Source organism: Sabethes cyaneus, chromosome 1, assembly GCF_943734655.1.
Source record: "Sabethes cyaneus chromosome 1, idSabCyanKW18_F2, whole genome shotgun sequence".
Taxonomy (NCBI): domain Eukaryota; kingdom Metazoa; phylum Arthropoda; class Insecta; order Diptera; family Culicidae; genus Sabethes; species Sabethes cyaneus.
In genome coordinates this window covers 159,956,007-159,978,493 of record NC_071353.1, presented here as the reverse complement: position 1 = coordinate 159,978,493, position 22,487 = coordinate 159,956,007, and the positions used below count along the sequence as shown (strand labels likewise).

At 40.7% G+C, this 22,487-nt stretch overlaps 1 protein-coding gene across 1 annotated transcript; it reads left to right on the top strand.

Moving 5' to 3' along the window:
• Window positions 1–5,714: 5,714 nt before the first annotated feature.
• LOC128733021 (glutathione synthetase-like) lies at window positions 5,715–17,811 on the top strand. The gene is made up of 6 exons (XM_053826559.1): window positions 5,715–6,067; window positions 6,359–6,571; window positions 15,859–15,992; window positions 16,604–16,646; window positions 16,704–17,485; window positions 17,551–17,811. The coding sequence occupies exons 1-6, from the start codon at window positions 5,894–5,896 to the stop codon at window positions 17,675–17,677; spliced, it is 1,473 nt and encodes a 490-aa protein (XP_053682534.1). The 5' UTR covers window positions 5,715–5,893; the 3' UTR covers window positions 17,678–17,811.
• The last annotated feature ends 4,676 nt before the right edge of the window (window positions 17,812–22,487 follow it).

Sequence of the window (22,487 nt, the reverse complement as noted above, 5' to 3'; positions counted from 1 at the left end):
AAGCATTGGGTTTCCGTGAAACGTTTATCCGCGACGCATTTGTGATCCTGATCACTAATAGAACGAACATCCATTCTGACGGTATTTCTCCTTCCGTTCGATGTTCAGAGTTTCGTAGTAACCTTTAACCACACGGCTCACAGTTGAGTGCACGATTCCGAGTTGTTTTTCGATGTCCCGATAAGATAGTTGAGGATTTTCCAGGTGATACCATTTTTCTACAGCGTTTCTTCCGTGTTGTAATATGATGTGGGATACCCTTTACGGCGGCTGGAAGGGGAAAACTGCCAGACATTTTCAAGCATATGAAGTACGCTAAGAAATACTTAATTTGGCAGGCTCTCTGGACGGGTGCGTAGCTTGAAAAGCTACTGCATTTGGATTGCCACTGGGAACGTCAATCAGGAAAAAGGTATACTGCTTTTCCTGAGTCAACAGGACTATTCCGTGGTGTGTTGACCGGATTTGGCATCCTGCCATTACGGAACAAAAATCATGGAGTGGTATGCCACAAACAAAGTGCAGATGGTTCCCAAGAATACAAACGCTGTCAACACGCCAACGCTCCGAGAAAACAAAGCTCCGAGCAGAATACCACGTTAGCATAATCGTTAAAATTACGCCACCTCAGCCGCAGAAGGTTAATAGAAAATTTAATCAATTTACTCGCATTCTTGTTTGGCTAAATTTTGATCAGTTGACATCTATAACTCGGGAACTAATCAAGCAAATGGCACCAAATTTGGCATGGGAAGGTTTTTGGAGGCCGAAATTTTTTCTATGGTAGATTAAGACCCCTCTGTCTTTTAAGAGGGGGGGCTCCCATACAAATGAAACACAAATTTCTGCATAAATCGACTGTTACTCAAGCAAATGGCACCAAATTTGATATGTGGATTTTTTTTCCTTGTTGGGGACCTTGAACGACTGCGACCAGTTCTTTGATCTATTGTGGTGTGTCCTCTTTTGCTATATGCCTTTACTTATGAACAGCTACTATGTCGTTTAGTTGTTATTTTAGTTGAAGGCATCATCCCAACATGGTAATATGTTGAGAATAAATTGTACTACTTTCTGAGGACAACTTTCTTTTACATGCCCAAAAAGCACTAGTAGCTTTGTTGATCACTTGTTCGATATGTATATTCCAGTTGAGTTTTTTATCCAGAGTAACTCCAGGACACTTAGCTTCTGTAGAAAACGGTAGAGGAGTTTGGTCTTAGTGCAAAGTTATGAAGTTGGTTTTACTTCTTTTTGTAGGGGTGAAGGGGTGAAACTTAATGCTGTTTGCATTCGTTCTGAGACTGTTGTATCAAATTTGCCACGGACTATAATAACGACGTCGTCCGCAAAACCAATCACTTCAAAGCCTAGCAATTCCAGGTTTTTCAAAAGGTCATCTACCACCAACGACCAAAGCAGTGGAGATAAAACTCCCCCTTGTGGACAACCTTTAACAGCCATAACTTTTAATGAAGATTCTCCAAGATTGGAAAGTATCACTCGTTTCGACAGCATTTCAACAATCCACTCAACCAAGCGTTTGCATTTTCCAACGAGATATAGTTGGCATTATCAAATGCTCCTTGTATATCCAGGAATGGTGCTAGTAAAACTTTTTTTTTATTTGTGTTGTCACTGAGACGGCTAAGACCATTGTTGGTCCATCTTGCCTGCTAGTAAAACTTCTTTGGCCTCAAAAATTTTTTCTATTTTATTTACGATAGAATAGAGAGCAGTAACTGTTTACATGCCACTTCGATACGCGAATTGATTTTTACTTAGAGGTTTCTTACAGAGTATCACATTTTTAACATATTCATCAACTAGCTTTTCCATTACTTTCAGGAATAATTGGTCTAAATGATTTTGGTGAAGATTTGTGTTTTTTATTTGCTTTTGGTATAAAAACTACTTTGGCCTGTCGCCATACTGTAGGAATATATTTCAGCAAAAGACTTGCTTTGTATAGCTTTGTTAAAGCAGGAACTAATACGGTCTTGCTTTTTTGAAGAAATATTGGCAAAATTTCATCAACACCTGGAGATTTGAATGCGGCAAATGAATCAATTGCCCATTCTACTCTTGGGTGTGTGAAAATTTTATTGGTCAGACTTTCATCCTCCATATCGGATCTTTCTGATCTATTCGGTGAGTCGTTTGGTCTAGTCTCAGCACACACTTGTCCATTATTTCAGAGTTTGGGTCTGAAATGTCTAACATTTGATTGGGAACTGCTAGAGAATCGGGAAAAAGAATCACTATTTTTGAGAAATCCTAAGCCATTAGAATGAGATTTTGAGAGTACCTTCTGAAGCCTACTAACAACCGGGACACTTTCAATGTTTTCACAATTGAACCTCCAATCCCTACGTTTAGATCTTCTGATCTCTTTATTGTATTCAGTCAGGGCCTCTTTATATTTGGACCAATTTGATGTGGTTTTGGCATGATTAAATAATTTCCTGGCCCTTTTCCTTAGTTTCTTTAGCCAATCGTTCCACCACGACACATGCCTATTTGTAGAACGCCTTTTTTCCGGACAACTCGAACGGTGGGCTTGTTTAATTTTGTCTATTAGAATTTGTGAACCCTTTTCCAGCTCCTGATAACAGCTTATTTCTACTGAAATTATCCCGCTCTCACCCTCAAGCTCCGAGCTGTAACGTTCCCAATTTGTTTTTCGAGGATCTCTATAGTATTCCTGTAACAAATCATTTGCAGCATATTCAAATAAAATTTGACTATGATCAAATAACGATATTTCATCGGATACATGCCAGTTCTGTATTTTATCAGAAACTTTTGAGCTGCATAATGTTTAGTCAAGAACTTCTTCCCTGATTGAGTTAGTAAAAGTTGGAGAATTTCCCCTGTTACATATATCAATATCATGCTGAGAAATATATTCGAAAAGTGACTCACCTCTCTTGTTGATATTTGAGCTACTCCAAATTGTATGATGGGCATTCGCATCGCACCCAATAATAAAGGCCTTATTATGTCTTTTGCAATAGGAGATAAAAGCTATAACCTTTGGTTGGTGAGCAATGTTTACGTTTATTGCAATTTTGTTTGCAGTTGTTGGAATGTTGGCAATTCGAAATAAATGAATAATTCTCATTTGATTTCATTCACTGTTATGAATGAAATGAGAATGAATGAATGTAGAAAACAACCGAATATGAACGCAAGTGATTCGTGCGAATCGTTGTTTTAAGGTTGGCAATGTTTAGTTCAGTTCGCGAGTTCGAAAAGAGACCTGCAAGTCGTAGGCGAAATACGTATCTGTCGCGAAGAAATATACATAGTAGAATTTAATTGGAAAGTTTTCTTTTTTATTTAATATCAGGTTTCGTATTCTACTAAGACGCTCCAAAAACTTCAGTCATATTGAGAAAGAGCAGAATATTGCCCCAATTCAGGCGTATTGCATAAATTAAATATGAAATTTCTTAGCACTGGAAGAGGCAAATATCAGAATATGGAGAAAAGCAACGGGCCAACATTCCTCCCTTGTAGTACACCAGAAAGATTTTCAAAAGCATTCGTTGGACCCAAGTTGCACACATAATCGACGGTTCAGAAGGCATGACCACACCACAAAGTCAGTTCGTGCACCCAGACTATCGATTTCTGCGATTATTTTTTTTTTTAATTGACTGATTTCAGATCCGTGTAGATGGTATTAATTTGGACACCTTCGCTCATGCTTACTAGGCAGTTCGACGTTTATTGTGGTAGATTTGTAGAAATAGATCTTCCACGAAAGAAACCGTGCTGATCGGTTGAGATGTAGGATTTAACTGCTTGCATTAGTTGCCTACTAGCTAGCCTTTCTTGTAATTTTGATCCAGCGCTTAGCAAGGTTATGCCATGGCAATTAGTGATGTTCTCATTTCTCCCCCTTCGACTGGAAACATGGTTCGGAAATGTAGATTGGATCAATGAACTGTTGCGTGTGAAACGCAAAACACGCAAAGGAATTACGAGAAGCAATGGATACAAGTTCTTGATACACCACGTGCCATCCCGGCACTATAGCAGGAATTAAGTGAATGAGAGAAAGTTGGAAAACTATTTTCGATTGCTCTGTTTCATAGAGAACGTTTAAATTTAGGATTGATCTGACAAAAATTCAAATGAATCCACATAAATTTGACGTATTTCCTTTGAATTTGAAAACCTTAAACACCCTTCATTTTGTTTAAAATCACTTGCACATCTAGATAGCAAAAACGATATTGTAAGTGGTCACATCAACTGTCATCAACGTAATAAAGATGCCCGGGAGCAGTTTCCACGACAGAGACTATAGATTACAGAGGTGCCGAGACACTCAAAAACCGCTAAATTTTTAACGAAAATTTAGTTTCCACAGCCAGGAAGCCTGGTGTAACGCGCACCACTTGAGTCTCCCTGGCGAACTATGTGATCGATCTATAATGAATGCAACGGAACCGATCGTCGTTGGCGGACCAAGACTAATTTCTAGCTACCGTCTCCTGCCTCCGTTAATAACCGACTGTCCGATATATTTCATGTGAACTGCGGCGTTCGAACTAGCTGACTCGGAAACTGCTGATCCGAGTAAAATGGCCATTTCATCAATTGTTCTCCCTGTATGTGCATAGCTATTCCACGTTACGTTTACTGAATGGTTGACTGTAATTTGATCTTCGTTTACGATACAGTTCGATTGCGTAGTGATGGATGACGAAACCTACGTCAACGCAGCTTCTTGGGCATGGGTTTTATGCGGCCACTGGAAGGGAAAAGCTGCTAGACATTTTCAAGCATATGAACCTGTAGAAGCGCGCTAAGAAATATTTCATTTGGCAGGCTCTCTGGACCTGTGCGTAGCTTGAAAAGCTATACTTCGTTTGCCACCGGAGACGTCAATCAGGAGAAACGCTCAATAAACAATTATGTTGAATAGTAGCTTATTCGACCATTGTATAACCAATTACAAGATAACAAGCGCCGGATAAGCTGTTTTACAACAAAAAATGTTTGTTGGGTGTATACTGATTTCTGAATCAACAGGACTGTTCCGTGGTGTGTTAGCCGGATTTGCCATCACGGCCATTGCGGAATCATGGAGTGGTATGCCACGAACAAAGTGCAGATGGTGCCCAAGAATACATACAAATGCTTTCGACACATCAAAGTTCCGAGAAAACAAAGCTTCTAGCAGACTACCACGTCAGCATAACGGTTGAAATTGGAGCACGTCAGCCGCAGAAGGTTAATGGAAAATTTAATCAATTTACTCACATTCTTATTTGACTAAATTTTGATAAATTGGCATTTTTTATAATTTGTTATCTAAAGTTTTTAATTTTTTCCCTTTAAATTTATACTTGTTTTACAAGATTTGTTTTTGCGGCAAGCACTCATTAGAATTTAAAAAAAAATCAATAAAAATTGTTATATCTCCGCGACCAGTTTTTGCACCATTGGGAACGAAAGGGTTAAATAATATCATATGGTAAAAAATTACCCGTCAAATCAGATGATCCAAGGGACTCAAACAGTATCACACAGAGGGACAGAGGTTCACTACTTATAAACCATTTTCCACACGTATCCACACAAACGAGCATGCGCTCGATGCGTCTTCCACGCCACATTACGCTACATTATCATGACACAGCGTCACAGCGACCGACGATTAGTTCACTCATCGCATGCAGTGAAGCTGTGTGTTTGTGCGGTGTGCTTTTGCTGCTGTCGTTTATCTTATCAATTTTCGGCATTTAAAACAAACTTATAAGCTGAAATTTCAGTCAGTCAGTACCTTTATTGCGCACATTAAAGTGACACAGTTTGGTAAACCGCAGTAGTCCAGTGAAACCTCACTTTTCATCTAAGCAACCAGCAACATAACATAATGGAAACTCCCACTGCCACCAGTAGTGACGTGCCGCCGGTGCTGGAATCCTGCATTCCGCTGCCCATCGACGAATGCCGGCTGGTCGATGTTGTCGAAAAGGCGAAAGATTGGGCCATCATGCACGGGGCGGCCATGCGCTCCAAGACGGACTTCAATCCGGATGCCCTGCAGGTGAGTGAAACATCATTGATATTCGGTGACTTTTCAGATGTCTTGGATAGCTTTCATCAATGAGTGTTGTTTTGTTTAGGTTACAAGGTTATATAACAGCAATACTGTGGGCTAAAGATGTGAGAATTAGTCATTAAACTTTAACTTTTGGAAAAAATCACGGTCTTGTTTACACAGTCTTTACCCCACAGCTACGCTGTTAGTGTTCACCCAAAAAAAAAAAATCAAAAGTCATCGTTACACGCACATATAGGTAGGTACTAGTGAGTAAACTTGTTTCTCGTGTTTCAGTTCGCTCCGTTCATCCTGACGCCAAGTTCATTCCCGAGGAAAGAGTTCGAAAAGGCGATTGAGTTGCAGACCACCCTCAACGAGCTGATGCATGCCGTTTCTCATGATACCGAGTTCCTGCGGGAAACGCTTCAAGGTACAATCAAAGTGGACGCTTTTACCCGGTCCTTGTTCGAAATCTACGAAACCGTTCTGAAAGAGGGAATCGCCCAGGTATTTATACAGTTTGATTTATCACCCTTATCGAGCACCACCTACATGACATTCCATTGCCGGAAGCACGCATTAATCATTTGAACACAAAAGCTCATTACAACTTCCATCGTAGTACAAAGATATCGGTACATTCGGACAGAAATAACCCGAACAACCAACCAATACGACCACACCAATAAAAACAAAATTCTAATTTCATCCTTCCCATCAAAACCAACCCCCTTCTTCGTTGCAATCACATAAAGCCGTTATCGCTGGGCCTTTTGCGATCCGATTTGATGCTGGAAACGAGATGCGAGAACGAGTGCCGGGTACAGTGCCGTCGCGCGAAAGCCTACTGTTGCTGGAAGCAGGTGGAAATCAATTCCATCGCATCCGGCTTCGGGCACTTGGGACCCGCGAGCAAGAGTCTGCAAAGGTTTTTGGAAGCCTTTTTATCATTCTATCCATATCTAAACACACACACACTCGAACATACATCTTTGCATTTGTACCTTCCCTTTAAAACCCGCCCCCCGCCGTCTATACCTATGTAGAGAAAGTCGGAAAATGAAGTAATTATGTTGTTAGGTTAGGGAAAGAATGCTGGTTCAGACAGCTGAATGTTGAAGTTTCATTGCATTTTCATTTTTAGCGACGATTGCGTAATTGAGAGTTTCCCTTAACTAGGATTTGTGTTCTAAAAGGACAATTCTAAACTGCGCAAATCACTTTTCATCATTTTTCTAATCAATCCATCTTATCTTGCATGCATTCTATTTACACACATCACATGCATTCATTCAAACTCCTCGTTGCAATTGCTTTGAGTTATATGGATACATTGACAAGCCCAAACCGCACGCAATCATGGTTCTTTCCCGAGCTCATGTTCACTTTGATTTGTTTTCAACTCTGTCTCAACAACTGGGGTAGTTTAGGAATAAAAGCATCAATCCGGACGAAGAAACTATTCAATACTTAATATTGCGCACAATTTGAAGTGTTTGTCACTATTATATTTTGATCATTTTCTAGAATAGTTTGGGATATTAAATTGAAAATTGCATCCCGATTGAAACCAACGTGAATTTTTGACAAATTCGTTCGAAGACTCAACGCAATATAACTTGTGACGTATGCAAAGTTGTAGCAGACGTAAAAGTAAGCAACTTTGCTGAAGAAATGACATTTCTATCTCCATCGAGTACAGAATTATAGAGCTTTTGTTTTGAAGAACAAAAATTTGTTTTTCATACTTAACTTTTGTTTGTTTCATTTAACAATAATAAGCTGTTCCAGATATTATAGAAGCAGTGTAAAATACACATTTCTGCCAAAGGCCGCAAATCTCTAGGACTTTTTCTTGCATCGCATCGCTAAATTGCTTCAATTTTTATTAAAATTTCTGTGAACGAATTTGTTTTATTTTTAAAGCTTACAATTTTCTACAGGATTATGAAAGCTGGCGCACGGAGTACGTAAAAACATACGTACCCTGCCCTGATATGAGCGAATGGGGACAAGCTTCACGTCTAGGACTGGTGGTACAGTTTTTCTATCGCCCCGGACACCAGGTAAAGCTAAAGCTGCAGAGCCTTTGGTCTTTTTCAGCCTGCCACACTATAGTACCTGCAGCATATACATTGTATCAGCATATTTGCATACTTGATACAGTTCGAGGTTCATACTTCTTCATACTTTCACACTTCATTTTCTTTTTTGCCACCAAGTCACCGATCAAAACCCCAAGTACTCGTCGATCAGTTTCCTTTAATGTCCATGACTCATGTCTGTAAAAGGTCAACAAGGAGAAGGGCCACCAGCAGAACCGCTTTGCTATGCTACATATCACGAACGTGTCAAGTTATACGAACTTCACCAATAGGTAGATATCGTTTCGCATCCAACTCCATCTCGGTATTGACACCATTTGGACTCCCACGTTTCCTGTCAGCAACCGTGATACTTTGTTTGAGTAGTGTTAGTTAAAGCTACTCCGCAGTTGATTCCCACATCGACGTCATCTGCAAAACTAAGATGCATGCACGATTGCGTGGACGCACGTTCGGAAACGCAATACAAAGGGTAAACGTGCTTGATTGGCAGTCTAGAGAGTGCATCAGTCCTTGCTTCAGTCCAGTCGGAAGCCGCTGATGTCTGACCAGCTATTCTGATATGATTTTGACCCATTTAGCGTCGCACGAATCAACCTAAAGGGTCAAATAGAATGAGAATAGAGCGTTATTCTGACAGTTTTCCCATGATTTTACTGTCAATCAAGTCAAGACACTGAAGGAGCCTGCAAGTCGTAAACGAAATACGTATCTGTCAAGAATAAACATACATAGTAGAATTAAATTGGATAAGTTTTCTCTTTATTTAATTCCAGGTTTCGTAATTTACTTAGATGCTCCAAAAACTTCAGACAGCATTCTGATTGACGCTTAACTATAGCTTCGTTCAAAAACCATGTTCTAGCATTGTCTGCCACAGCTCATTTAGTTTGATTGTATCGTACGCCGCGTTAAAGTTCACAAATAGATGACAAGTCTGCTAGGTGCACTTCCAGAACTTGTCTACCCAGCTGATGCAGAGTAAGCATCTGATCCAGTTTGGTATTTGCTGACGAAGAACTCCACTTGTGGTTTCAGTCTACAGAATAGCACACGGGAGAGCAATGTTATGCCTCGATAGTTTTCACACTCGAGACGATGTTATTTATTGGTGATTGGATGGTCTCATTGGCTCCGACGTTTTTCTTCAGAAATGTCGGGAATACAACCCCAAGTAACAGTTCTAAGTTTCATTACGTTCCTCTTGTGGTTTTGATGTCCAATTTCATAAAACCGCTAATAAAACTATGAACTCCACCAGCACTTCTCTTCTTCACTCTTCTGAAGGTTTAACCCCTTTAAGAACCAGTAGTCTAAGTAGCTTAACTAGTCTTATCACATTCTGCAGAAAGCAGCAATAAAACCTATTATACGTTTTGCTGCTTGACAGCTACCGTCATAATTTAATGAAGCTTTTCGTTACACAGCCATGAAGCATACAGTTTGCTCTGGTAGAAAGCTAAAGCAGTCGGGGATGCCAGATCTACGGATTTATCCGTAGTTCTACAGATTTAGAAATTTTCTACGGACCTACGGATCAAGTGTTCAAATCTACGGATTTTCATAAACTTTGCGGAAAAGATTGAAAGTTTCATTTAGTGACAAACGCGTAGTAAACTACGCGTACGCTACATGCAATGAATAATACCGCGAAAAGCACAATTTTATTGTTTCTGAGAGAAAGAAGCGAATAGAATACTTTTTTTAACGCGAAGTATTTTTAAAATGGAAGATTTGCTTTATTGCTGTTATACTGTCAATAAAAACTAGCAGTTTTCGCTATGGCTGATATTTTCCTGATTGGAGTGCGGCAAAATGGCTAAATATTTTCATTTTAAGTTTTTCTCACTTTTTGGCAGTTCCGTAATATGATTTCTGTAGTGCGATAGAACTTCAAAATCAAGCGAATAAGGTTGTTCTTTTTAATCAAGTAGACGGAATCCTTGACAAATAAAATCTCCGTCGTTTTACGTTATTTGCCCAAGAGGGCTCGGAAAGCGATGAAAAGTTAACTAAAATAAATAGAAAAGACAACGAAGAGCCTGCAAAAGACAGCGGAATGATGACGAAAATGTGAATAGAAGTCAATGGAACTGTGCTGAAAAGATGGCAAAAATGCGATAAAAAGGTGACAAAAAACTGCAACAAAAAACACGACAAAAAATGGGAAAGAGACATTTAAAAACTGGCAAACAGTCGATAAAACATGCAAAAAAGACTACGAAAAGATGGCGAATATACGTCATCAAAAAGACACCGAAAGAATAACGAAAAGACAAGAAAATTCCAACAATTTTGTAGTCTTGTAAACAAACAGGACGAAAGATGATAGAAAGATGACAATGAAAACGAAGAAAAGGCGGTAAAATGTCATAAAACGAAAATACGATGGAAAGATGGCAAAAAGACCATAAAAAGACGATAAAAATGTTACAGAGAAATGACAATGAGATGACGAATACGAATAAAGGGCAGTAAAGAGATTACAAAAAGACGACCAAATGGTTCCGAAAAAGCAACGATAATATGACGAACAGACAGTGCAATGTAGTGAAAGAACGATCGACGAACAGGCAGTGAAATGTCCGCGAATAGATATGCCAAAGAAGTGAAGACAAGTAGGCGAAAAGTTGAAAAACGACTAAAATACGGTTAAAAGACGCCAAAAAAACGTAACAAACAGCGACAAAAATGCCATACAAAACGACGAAAATACTGTTGGCTAAAGCTTTGCAGAAACAAATAAAACTCAACAAAACAGCGACAAGCTATGCCAAAAAAGACACTAATGATGATGCCATCAAACCAAAAATGCCACAAAAAGCAATAAAAAATGACGACCAAATCACTTAAAAGAGACAACAAGACGAAGATAGAATACCAGATGTGGAAAATAACGGAAAACGACGAACAAACGTTAAAAGGAAACAAACAAAACGAGGGGTTAACACGGTGTAGTGGTTAGCATTCACATCTCTCACGTCGAGGACTTGGGTTCAAATTACAATCCCACAGAAACCAAGCCAAATTACAATCCCACAGAATGACCCAAGCTGTCATACAGCTCACATTAAAATAAACAAAAAACAACAAGAAGATGACAATAACGGCGGAAAAGTTGACGGAGTACACTTAGCAAAACAAAAAAAAACGAAAAATTGAAGACAAAATACAAAATAACCAAACGACGAAAAATTTAATAATTTGGAAAAATAAAGCCTAAAGGCGAATGACGAAAGTCAAGTTTATGCGTTTTTGATTAATATAGAGGAAATTTGAAATGTATCATAAACTGATTCGATTCAAAAAAGTATTAGTTTGTTTCGAATGCAATCAAGAATACCTATGCGATAAAAAATGTTACTTTTTAGCAAAACGTCGGCCAAATTTCCATTTAAATCAAAAGTTTGATTTAAAATTTGATTAAGTTTTATAATTTATAACTCTTTCCTCTGTGATTAAAACACAGATGGTAAAACTACGGATTTTTCTTCAGCAAAACCTGGTATCACTACCAGTTTTAGCAACTTGAAAATATATCCGTGAGCAGAAAATTTAATGTTTTACTGTCAGATCATCCTAATCGATTTGGTTTATAGCGACCATAAAAAAATATTCCAAAGAATAATTAATAAATTTTCAGCAGTCTCCGTTGGTTTGCAGCGTGTGCGCATTAAATTTTACCGTGGGGGATAAATCAAACACAGTTTCTAGCAAAATCATTTCAGTTGCGTCCTGTAACTTTCTTTCTGCAAAACACTTAGCGGGAATGAATTTTTGTTTGCGAGCTAAAAACAAACAAAATAGTGGAATATGGCGATATGGCCTCGCATAAAAAATGATTTCGGTGTTGAATAATTCCAGTATTCTTCATAATAGCAGCAATAAATTTAAAACTAATAGCTTTATTGCGGTTTGACAAACAACCGTATTAAGATCCAAGAAAAACGTATTGCTGCACCACACGTATGGTAAGTGTAGCCAACTAATTTTACCGTGGTAAGCAACCACAATAAATTTGCTTTATTAACAGTTTTATTATGGTTTTATAGGTAACTATAAGTGTGTTTGGACTAAGATACGAGTCTGGTATTGCGTAATACCATAATAAAACCATAGGTAATGATTAATATCATAATAAAACGTTCATAAAATGCAAGCAAAATCAAGCTTTCAAATTGTTACTTGGGATGTCTTCCTATGCCAGGACGGAAGAATTCTTCCCTTCCGATCTGCGCATTTGCATTTTTAATGATGATTTTCACGTCATGTTTTGGACACTCTCCATAGGTCCTTTCAAGCCGGTCGTAGATTTCATCTTTAGCGTTATCGGATTTATCATTTGGCGATGTGTATACTGCCCAAAAATGCATGAGTCCCATCTGACTTTTCACCATTTTTGAGATAAACCTGGGAATCATCTTTAAATTAACTGTTCTATCAATATTTTAAACAAAAAAGTTATGTTTGTTCCCAAGATGTTGAAAAAAATATCAAACTATGTCAGTCCCATATTACAAATAAACGCATAGCAGTCGCAGTAGTAAAACTATATCAATAAACATCTTATTTTTTGGAAATGCCTGGACCGATTCGACTGTAGCAACTACCAAACGGAAGATTTTATGGCCTAGAAGAATACTATTGAGGAGAACCTGGATCGGATGTACGATTCCGAAGTTACAGTGGGAACAAGTTCCAGAATATGTGGGACTTGAACATAGAAGCACCTTGAATCACAACAAACCCATCATGTGACACCTATAAATACACGGCTTTGCAAATCTAGACTATTGGTAGTCGTATAAAGTGTTCAAGACGTCATTGGCCACATCTAAACATGTCCGTGAATGTTCCAGATACCTCTACAGGGATCAGTTTCTGAATTTAACTAAAATATAACATGTGACATCTCTAAGTTGCTACTCGAAATTGCAAAACTAGTTTGAGTACATTTGTTGTCACATATAGTGTCCAGGATCACATTGGTCATACTCGGACACGTTCTGGGAGTGTTCTGGACACGTTCTGGGAGTGTTCGGGACACACAGGAAAGCGACAGCTCCTGAGTCAAACAAACCCCATCATGCGAACCACTATAAACTAACATAAAGATAACAAATTACAATAAAAAGGAGAAAATGCCAGGAAGAGATTTGAGTCAAAAAGGACATTTTGAACAATTGAATTGTACGAGCACGTGAATTATCAAAACAACAACGACACGTGGTCTTGAAAATACTGCCGAGTCACCGACAACGCAAGGATCAAGGCATGCTGTGATAGATGCCAGAATCACAGATTTTTTCACACGGGACCCATAAATTTGGGACCCACCAATTATGTCAGTTCCTGTGGGTTCTGGTTCTACCAATGTGTCTGATAATTAAAGTATTTCATAAACTATGTATATTACAGAAAAAATACACTAGAAAAATTAAATGTTGCGGAGGAACTGATAGGGTCCCAAATTTATGCGTGGGAAAAAATCTGTGAAAATGGCATAGTGTGACTGTTATGCGTTTACGAAGTAATTTGCGGTTTCGTCACTAACGAGAATGACATTAGCTGCGGATCGTTTATGTTGGAGTGAGAGGGGAGCAAAGAGTGGAGGAGGAGATCCGGGAGTTTGAAATTTGATGTTGATATTATTCCTACTGCAAACAGCCTCAGCGAGGGCCCCAGCTAATGTCAAAAAATCTTTACATGTGTGCGTGGTGGAATACTTCATTCTTGCTTATTCAAGCACAAATAAACGCATATCAGTAACTTCGGCAGTTTTTCTAAGTTTTGGAACAAATTTTAGGTCACTTGTGAACAAATTGCTTGTAAAAGTATTCTGTTATGTACATTCAAGTGATTTTATGACGATTTGGACGATTTGTTTTCAAAATCGATTCAATATTAAAGAAAAATTGTCGTGGCTTCAACAGCGTTTTTCGTAGTTGCACGTTTTTGCAGATGTGACTGTCTTCCATTTATGGGCAGTATAGCTGATTGGGCTGTAGTTGATGAATTTGCTCTTAGTTCTTAATACATATATACGGTTATCTACGGGCCTCCACTGGAGAACTCGTTGCTTCTACCTTTCTACTGCCACTGTAGTAGATGTGGTACTTGAAAGAAGTGTCTGCAATAGTTTCTACTGCACGGAACCCCTTACTTACTTATGTGTCCATGTCCATGTGGAACCCCCTGTCCTCGAAATTTATTCAACGATCTTCTTGAATAGCAGCAATCTCCAACTCCAGTCAATGTAGTTCTCGAGTGAATAAGCCAACTAGTGAAGGTTCATGAAAAGTTCGAACATCTTAGGTACCTAATAGCAGCAATCTCCAACTCCAGTCAATGTAGTTCTCGAGTGAATAAGCCAACTAGTGAAGGTTCATGAAAAGTTCGAACATCTTAGGTACCTACTGAGTTACCAATCGTTCGTATTTCCATTTTCCGTTGTTCGAGTTATATGCGGGTTCGCACCTCCCAGTTTAGATGCTCCACTTACATCTACAAGGAGGCGCTAGGTAGGGACTTGAAAAACTCAGAGCTATATTTGGCGCTCATTCTTGAATAAATTTAGAGTAGCAGTTCCGATCAGAACAAGTCTAATCAAAATGTTAAATGTTAAATTGACATATTTTAAAAACTGAATAACTAAAATGCCCACCACACAAGCATCAAAGGAGTTGAAAACAAATCAGCGAGCCACGCTTCCTATACTAAGTTCCATCAGAAACCCTCAAAAGTTAAATAATCCATCGCATCAAAGCAATTGCAGAACCACAGCAAGCCATGTTAACAGGTCTTCATTACCCATTATTTCAACCAACTTTCAACTTTCCGTGTGTGACGTTCGTTTACTTTACTCCTCTTACACTAAACCACACGGCTAGCTCTTTCGATTGATTTAACCGACAAACGAATGAATTAGGAAAAAAAAGGTGAATAAATGTTTGTGAAATTGATTCTCTTTATAGTGCTACCGAGTATAGTTTGCGGCACCCAATCAATACCACCACGACCACCTAATGTCTAATACTGCATGAAGCTTTTTTTTCATATACGGAAATGTTTTGTCGTCAATATTTTCACGTCTGCATGATTATGATACGCTTTAATTAGGGTTGGACACAAATTTGTCACACACTCGTGAACTTGAACACCCTGTGAGCGCACGCACATTCGATGGCAAATGTGCAAAAGTATGCGTAAGTTAAACCGAGCTGATACTAAACTAACACAATTTCAATTAAATCCTAGATTCCTTCTCTTTCTTCTGTGTGTTTTTGGCAAGTCAAACTTAAATTTTCAATCATTTGAACAAAAATTTTTGACTGAGGTTTTTTACAAATACTTTTCATCAACTTGTTGCTAGTAATCAATTCAAATCCGTTTAGTTTAGTATTTGTTGCATCATACTCTACTGGTATATTGTACTGTCGTCCTTGTTTGGAAAAGGCAACAATCAGAGCGAAAAGCCCCCTCTCGAAACAGCTGTCAGATCGGAAAGCAGACCAGACTGAAAAGCCGAGGGCCGAGGGCCTCCCCAACTAAGCTGAGCTGCATTATGTAAATGAATAGTCTTTAGGAATGCTACATACTGTCCGTCACACACCACCCCCCACAACACACACACACACACACCCATGAAAAGCACACATAAAAACTGTCTTCTCACGTGTCATATTTCAGCCGAAATCGCTCGCGCTGCTCCGGTCTGATTATCTGGCAAACTTTATCGAATCGAACGCCATTAAGCAGGTAGAAATCAACACGATCGCCTCCAGCTTTGGAGGCATCTCGACCTCAATGGCACCAATGCATAGGTATAGTTTGTGTTTTTTACTCTTTATCTCTTACAAATTCAATACAATTATTCGGAACTTATTTCGTGTATTAATTAATATGAGGTTTTCACATTTCTACTTAATGTATTGGTTACTATTCGAATAGAAATTTTTTCTTACCATTTAATCAATGTCAATTGGAAATGTGCTAACAATTTGACTAACAATTTAAAGCAACAGTTTTGGCCAAAAAAAGGCCTCACTTTTTTGCTATAGCTAGGCACTGCACGTCAAAACAGAACCAGTCACCCCCGCACCTTCCCTTTATAAACCGCTCGGTTGCTGTAAATCCCTCCGCCCAAAAAGAGATCTCAATTTCATAAACATTTATCGATGATTTGCTCTTTTGGATGTTTTGCTTTTTTGCTCTATCTTCTTACACTGAACTTCTTCTACTCGGTTCGATTCGGTCTTGAACACTAAAATTAAATTTAGGTTTTCAGCCTTCTGTTTCGTAGATTAGGTTAGTCAAACTTTGCAAAGTGTGTTGAAACTGCATGACCCTGTACGGTACCGGTCGATGGGCCATTACAGTTAATCAAAAATTTAATATTATTTGATCTATTCTATTCCCGCCAATGCACCCGTAGTTTTATTTTGACGGAGCTTGGACATTCGGAGAAGCTTGCCCAGGTAAGTACTCGCAGAGTTTGCTCAATCATTCAATCAATTCCTCTCTCGTAATTGCAGCTACCGGAAAACCGTGCCTTGTACGGGCTATGTGACGCCATGGTCGAAGCGTGGTCACTTCAGGTCCGCCCGCAGGCGGTGATCTTGTTCGTGATCGAGGACGTGACGTACAACATTTGCGACCAACGCTTCCACGAGTTCTACATTCGTGAAACCTATCCGCTCATTCCGGTCGTGCGTCGCACGTTGACTCAGCTGAGCGAGCAGGCTAAGCTCGGTCCGCGTGGGGAACTCGTGTTGGGCAGCGATAAAATGGAGGTCGCGGTAATCTATTTCCGAGCGGGTTACGAACCAGGTCACTACTATGGGGAGAAGGAATGGGCTGCCCGATTGCTGATGGAACGATCCACCGCTATCAAGTGTCCTTCGATTCAGTATCATTTGGCCGGAACGAAGAAGGTTCAGCAGGCCCTGGCAAAGCCAGGCATCTTGAAGCGATTCATCTCCGATGAACGTAAGATCGATACCATTAAGGAAATCTTCACCGGTCTGTACTCGCTGGACAAGAACGAAGAGGGCGATGAGGCCATTAAATTGGCACTAAGTAACCTCGAGCGATACGTACTGAAACCACAGCGCGAAGGTGGCGGTAACAATGTTTACGGAACAGATATTCCAGCAGCACTGGAGCGCATGAGCGAAGACGAACGTTCGGCTTGGATTCTGATGGAGCGGATCTTTCCACCGGTATCCAAGGGTTACATGGTTCGGCCCGGCGGTAAGATGCCTCCGCAAATTGTGAATCTAGTATCGGAGTTGGGCATATTCGGTGCTATCATTGGGTATTCTTGATAAAGACCGTTTTCTGCTGCTGGAGTGAAATGATGACTTTTGGTTTTGTTTTTAGGACCAAGGATAAAATCATTTACAACAAACAGGTTGGGCACATGCTGCGTACCAAATTGTCCAGTGCAAACGAGGGCGGAGTGGCTGCCGGTTTGGGAGCGTTGGACAGTCCCTATTTGATCGGATAGAAAATGGGCAAGAAGTTAACTATTGGTTTGTGCATCGTACGTTTTACTAGTAAAACATAATTCCAACAAAAGTATGGCTCCTATGTATTTTATATATTGCACTTTACACATGCATTTTCATATACATTTTTAACTTGCAGACGAATTGGGTATTATTTTTGAGGAAAAAGAAAAATCCTTAAGTCCTTAGGTAAACTTTCTTTTCATTTTTTCAATCATCAATTTTTGGGCACTGATCTTGGTTATCAAAAATTGCGGTGATTTGATATACCGTACAATATGTGGATGTTTACTAGTTTTGAATAGCCGGAATCGGAGTTATGTGAGGTCTCAAATGGGCACCAACGCGTTAGCAGTCAAAAATTTATACTATTCGACACCATCTCGGATACATTCACTGAAATCGCATTTTACGTGTTTTTGTACGTTTATTTTTACATTTAATTTTGGAATGTATGAGGTTTCTATACGCGATTTTCGGAATTCATGCGGATGTGCCCTTCGCGTGTCGTAATGCCATGAATGAGAAGGTTACTATCTGTTAACATTTTATTTTCAGTAATGGACATCATCCAGAATCGACGCATCTTGAAACGGAATCGTCTAGAAGAGGTTCTTGACCGGATCATATATTTGTTAAATTGAAACACAACATTGTGAATGCCGTCACGTTTCCCCTGGAGTTGCTTCACATCCACAGGTCGTCTTTCGTAACGCAGTAAGTATAACTAACGATGGAAGCAATGGAAAAACGGGTTTTGCAGCTCGCTACGAGTCCCAATGTCATACATTTGAATCATGAATTTGATAGTATCTCATCTGCCAGTAGGGCTGGACGAGGATATTGAAGATGAGTGCTCCAATATTTTTGAAACGTTAGACTCGCTTAAAAAACTCGTTTCAAAAATCTGGACTGAATAACAGGGTAACTAAATTCTTAACGAAGTCGGCTCTAACTAGGTGGAATTCCACCTAAACCATGTTGGTATCGTATGGTATTGAGGAACCAGTGGTAACAGCTCTAATCGAATTACTCTAACCTTTTGAAGGGATTACAAATCTTTTGAGCCGTTAGCAAAACCCCACTTTTCACTTTATTTCAAAAGCACACAATCGAATTGTGTGACACGTGGCAAAAATTAAGATAAGGATGACTCTGAACTGTTCAAGGATATTTCTTGATAAATTCACTGAATTCACTGATACCGAAAACTGAAAGTTGGTTAAAGATGAGTCCATTAGATCAATGGTTTACGATGATTTCCGGACGAAGATCGATCGAATTGAGTTGGAGGTTGCTAATTCTGACGAATTAAGAATCGAAGGTGAACCAATCTCGTAAAGGATACACACCGAAGACTGATATAAGGACGAGACGAGGAGACAAACCTGACCACAAATGAGCGCGAGGTGGTCGACAGGTTGAAAAGCGGAATGGAAGTTAACCTGGCATTGCACACAAACGATAGCACCGGAAAACCGTCGGAAAGCAAAGAAACGTTGGAAAGTAACGATAAAATGGTGGTAAGGAACTACTAGCAACGACACTTCATTGGATAATATCCAGGATTTGGGAGCAAAAGAAATTACCAGAGGAGTGGATGGAAGGCGTAGTTTGTCCCATCTACAATAAGGCAATCGGCTTGAATGCTGTATAATAATTGTAGCAAAAGGTTGATCTACACCGCCTACCCTACAAGATCTTGTTACGTCGTCTATCCCCAATAGTAAAAGATTTCGTAGGATAGCGTAGGGTATCAGTACGGATCCAATATCCAATCGCCGACAAATCCTCCAAAAATGTCGGAAATACAACGCATCGATGCATCATATTTTCGTGCATTTCACGGCAGCAAACGATACAGTTGAGCGCGAACAGCTGTTGCAGATAATGCACGAGTACGGGTTTTCGAACTACGGGACGTGACTGATCAAAGCTACCCTGGAATGGGTTATGTGCCACGTGCGCGTTTCGGGGGCACTCTTGAGTCTTAGCGGATCGCGCAGAGGGTTGTGACAAGGGGATGGACTTTCCTGTATGTTGTTCAATATCGCTATTGAAGGTGTGATCCGGCGAGCGGGCATCGAAACAAGAGGAACGATCTTCAGCAAGAGTAGCCGGCGAAGGCAATCTATCCCAGACTAAACACCGAGGCATGATGTCCAAATTATCATCGGAGACTGTAATGCTCAGGTCGGTCAGGAGGAGGAATTCAAACCGGTGATTGGACGGTTCAGTGTACACCCGCAAACGAACGAAAACGGCCTGAGACTTGTCGACTTCGACGCCTCCAAGAACATGGCCATACGTAGTATGTTCTTCCAGCATAACCTATACCATCGGTACACCTAGAGTACACCCAACCAGGCAGAATCACAAATCGACCACGTTCTGATAAATGGTCGGCATTTTTCAAATATTATCAACGTCAGCACCTATCCGGGCGCTAACATCAATTCGGATCACTACCTAGTGTCGGTAAGGATACGTCAAAAACTATCTGTTGTGAACAACTTACGATACCGGGACCGCCACGGTATAATCTAGCGCGACTGGAGCAACTGGATGTCGCCGAAAGCTACGCGTTATCTCTCGAAACCGCGCTGCCGGAAGAGGGTGAGCTGGATGAAACCCCTATTGAAGACTGTTGGAATGCCGTGAAAACAGCCATAAAAAGCGTAGCGGAGAACGTCCTAGGCCGTGTGGCACCAAATCGACGTAACCAATAGCTTGACGAAGAATTCCAGCAGATATTGGCTGAGAAGAACGCAGCGCGGGTACAAATGTTGCCTAGAGCCACCCGTCAGAATGTAGAGCGATATAAACAGAAACGGAGACAGCAAACCCGACTCTTCAAGGAGAAGAAGCATCACCAAGAGGAGAAGGAGTGCGAAGAGCTCGAGCAGCTGTACCGCTTTCACGAGACACGGAAGTTCTATCAGAGACTTAACGAATCTCGCAAAGGCTTTGTGCCGCGGATCAAAATGTGCAGAGATAAAGATAGAGGTATCTTGACTGACGACCGTGCGGTGATCGAAAGGTGGAAGCAGCACTACCGATGAACACCTGAATGGCGTGCATGCGGAAGACCTTGATAGCGGAGGAAGTGGCCACATTGGTGCAGCAAGCGACGAAGATGTGCCACCCCCATCGATAAGGGAAGTTAAAGAAGCCATCCATCGGCTGAAGAACAACAAAGCGGGAAAGGATGGCATTAGAGCGGAACTTAATAAAATGGACCTGGACAAGTTGGCCGGCTGCTTGGTTCAACTGTTTGCCAAGATTTGGGACACGGAACGACTACCGGAGGAGTGGAAAGACGGGGTTATCTGCCCTATCAACAAAAAAGGCGATAAGCCAGATTGTGAGAACTGAGAACTACCGAGCGATCACTATCCTAAATACCGCCTACAAAGTGCTGTCCCAAGTCATCTTCCATCGACTATCAATAGCCAATAGATTTGTGGGAAGTTATCAGGCCGGCTTCATGGAGGGTCGGTCTACAACGAACCAAATCTTCACCCTGCGGCAGATCCTCCAGAAGTGCCGCGAATTCCGAGTCCCCACCATCACCTATTTATCGGTTTCAAAGCCGCATATGATAGTGAAAACCGAAAAGAGCTGTGGAAAATTTTGGACGAAAACGGCTTTCCAGGTAAGCTTACTAGACTTATTATGACTACGATGGATGGGATCCAGTGCTGTGTGAGAATCTCGGGTGGACTGTCGGTCCCATTCGAATCTCACAGGGGATTTCGACAAGGAGATGGTCTTTCCTGCCTGCTATTCAACATTGCGCTTGAAGGTGTTATAAGGCGAGCGGCGATCGAAATGCGGGGCACGATTTTCGATAAATCCAGTCAATTTATCTGCTTTGCTGACGACGTGGATGCTGTCGGCAGAACATTTGAGGCGGTGGAAGATCAGTACGCCAGACTAAAACGCGAAGCAGAGAAGATTGGATTGAAGATAAATACGTCTAAAACGAAGTATATGCTGGCGGGCGGGACCGAGCGCGACAGGGCCCGCTTGGGCAGAACAGAGGACAACAATACCAGCCGTGAGATTAAAAGACGTATTATCAGCGGAAGTCGGGTCTACTACGGACTCCATAAACTCTTGCAGTCGAACAAGTTGAGCCCCCGTACAAAGTGCACACTGTACAAAACGCTAATTAGATCAGTTGTCCTCTACGGGCATGAAACGTGGACACTGCTGGAAGGGAACCTACGAGCACTCGGAGTTTTTGAACGGCGGGTGCTAAGAACCATCTTTGGCGGAGTGCAAGAGAACGGTGTATGGAGACGCAGAATGAACCACGAGCTCGCGCGTCTCTAAGGCGAACCAACTATTCAGAAACTGGTTAAAGATGGACGGATACGTTGGGCAGGACATGGACGGCTAGAATGCCGGACAACTATCCTGCAAAAATGGTTTTCGCATCGAATCTGGTAGGAACAAGATGAAGAGGGGCACAGCGAGCAAGGTGGCAAGACCGCGGAACTGGAGATCAGTTGTCAAGGACCGAAATAGATGGAGGAATTATACTGCGCAGGCCTTGTCGTAAGACGTTAGGCCAATTAAGTAAGTAAGAACGCTGTTCAACACCGCCTTCAAGGTGCTCTCCCAGAGTTTGTGAAGTCGTTTGTTTTTAATAGCAAGAGAATTCGTAGTGCAGTATTTATGAAGGCCCGTGCTACTACGGATCAAATTCTCACTCTCCGACATATCCTCCACAAATCATTTTTAGTGCAACGTATGATACAGTCGAGCGCGAACAGCTAACGGTAGATAATGCACCAGAAAACG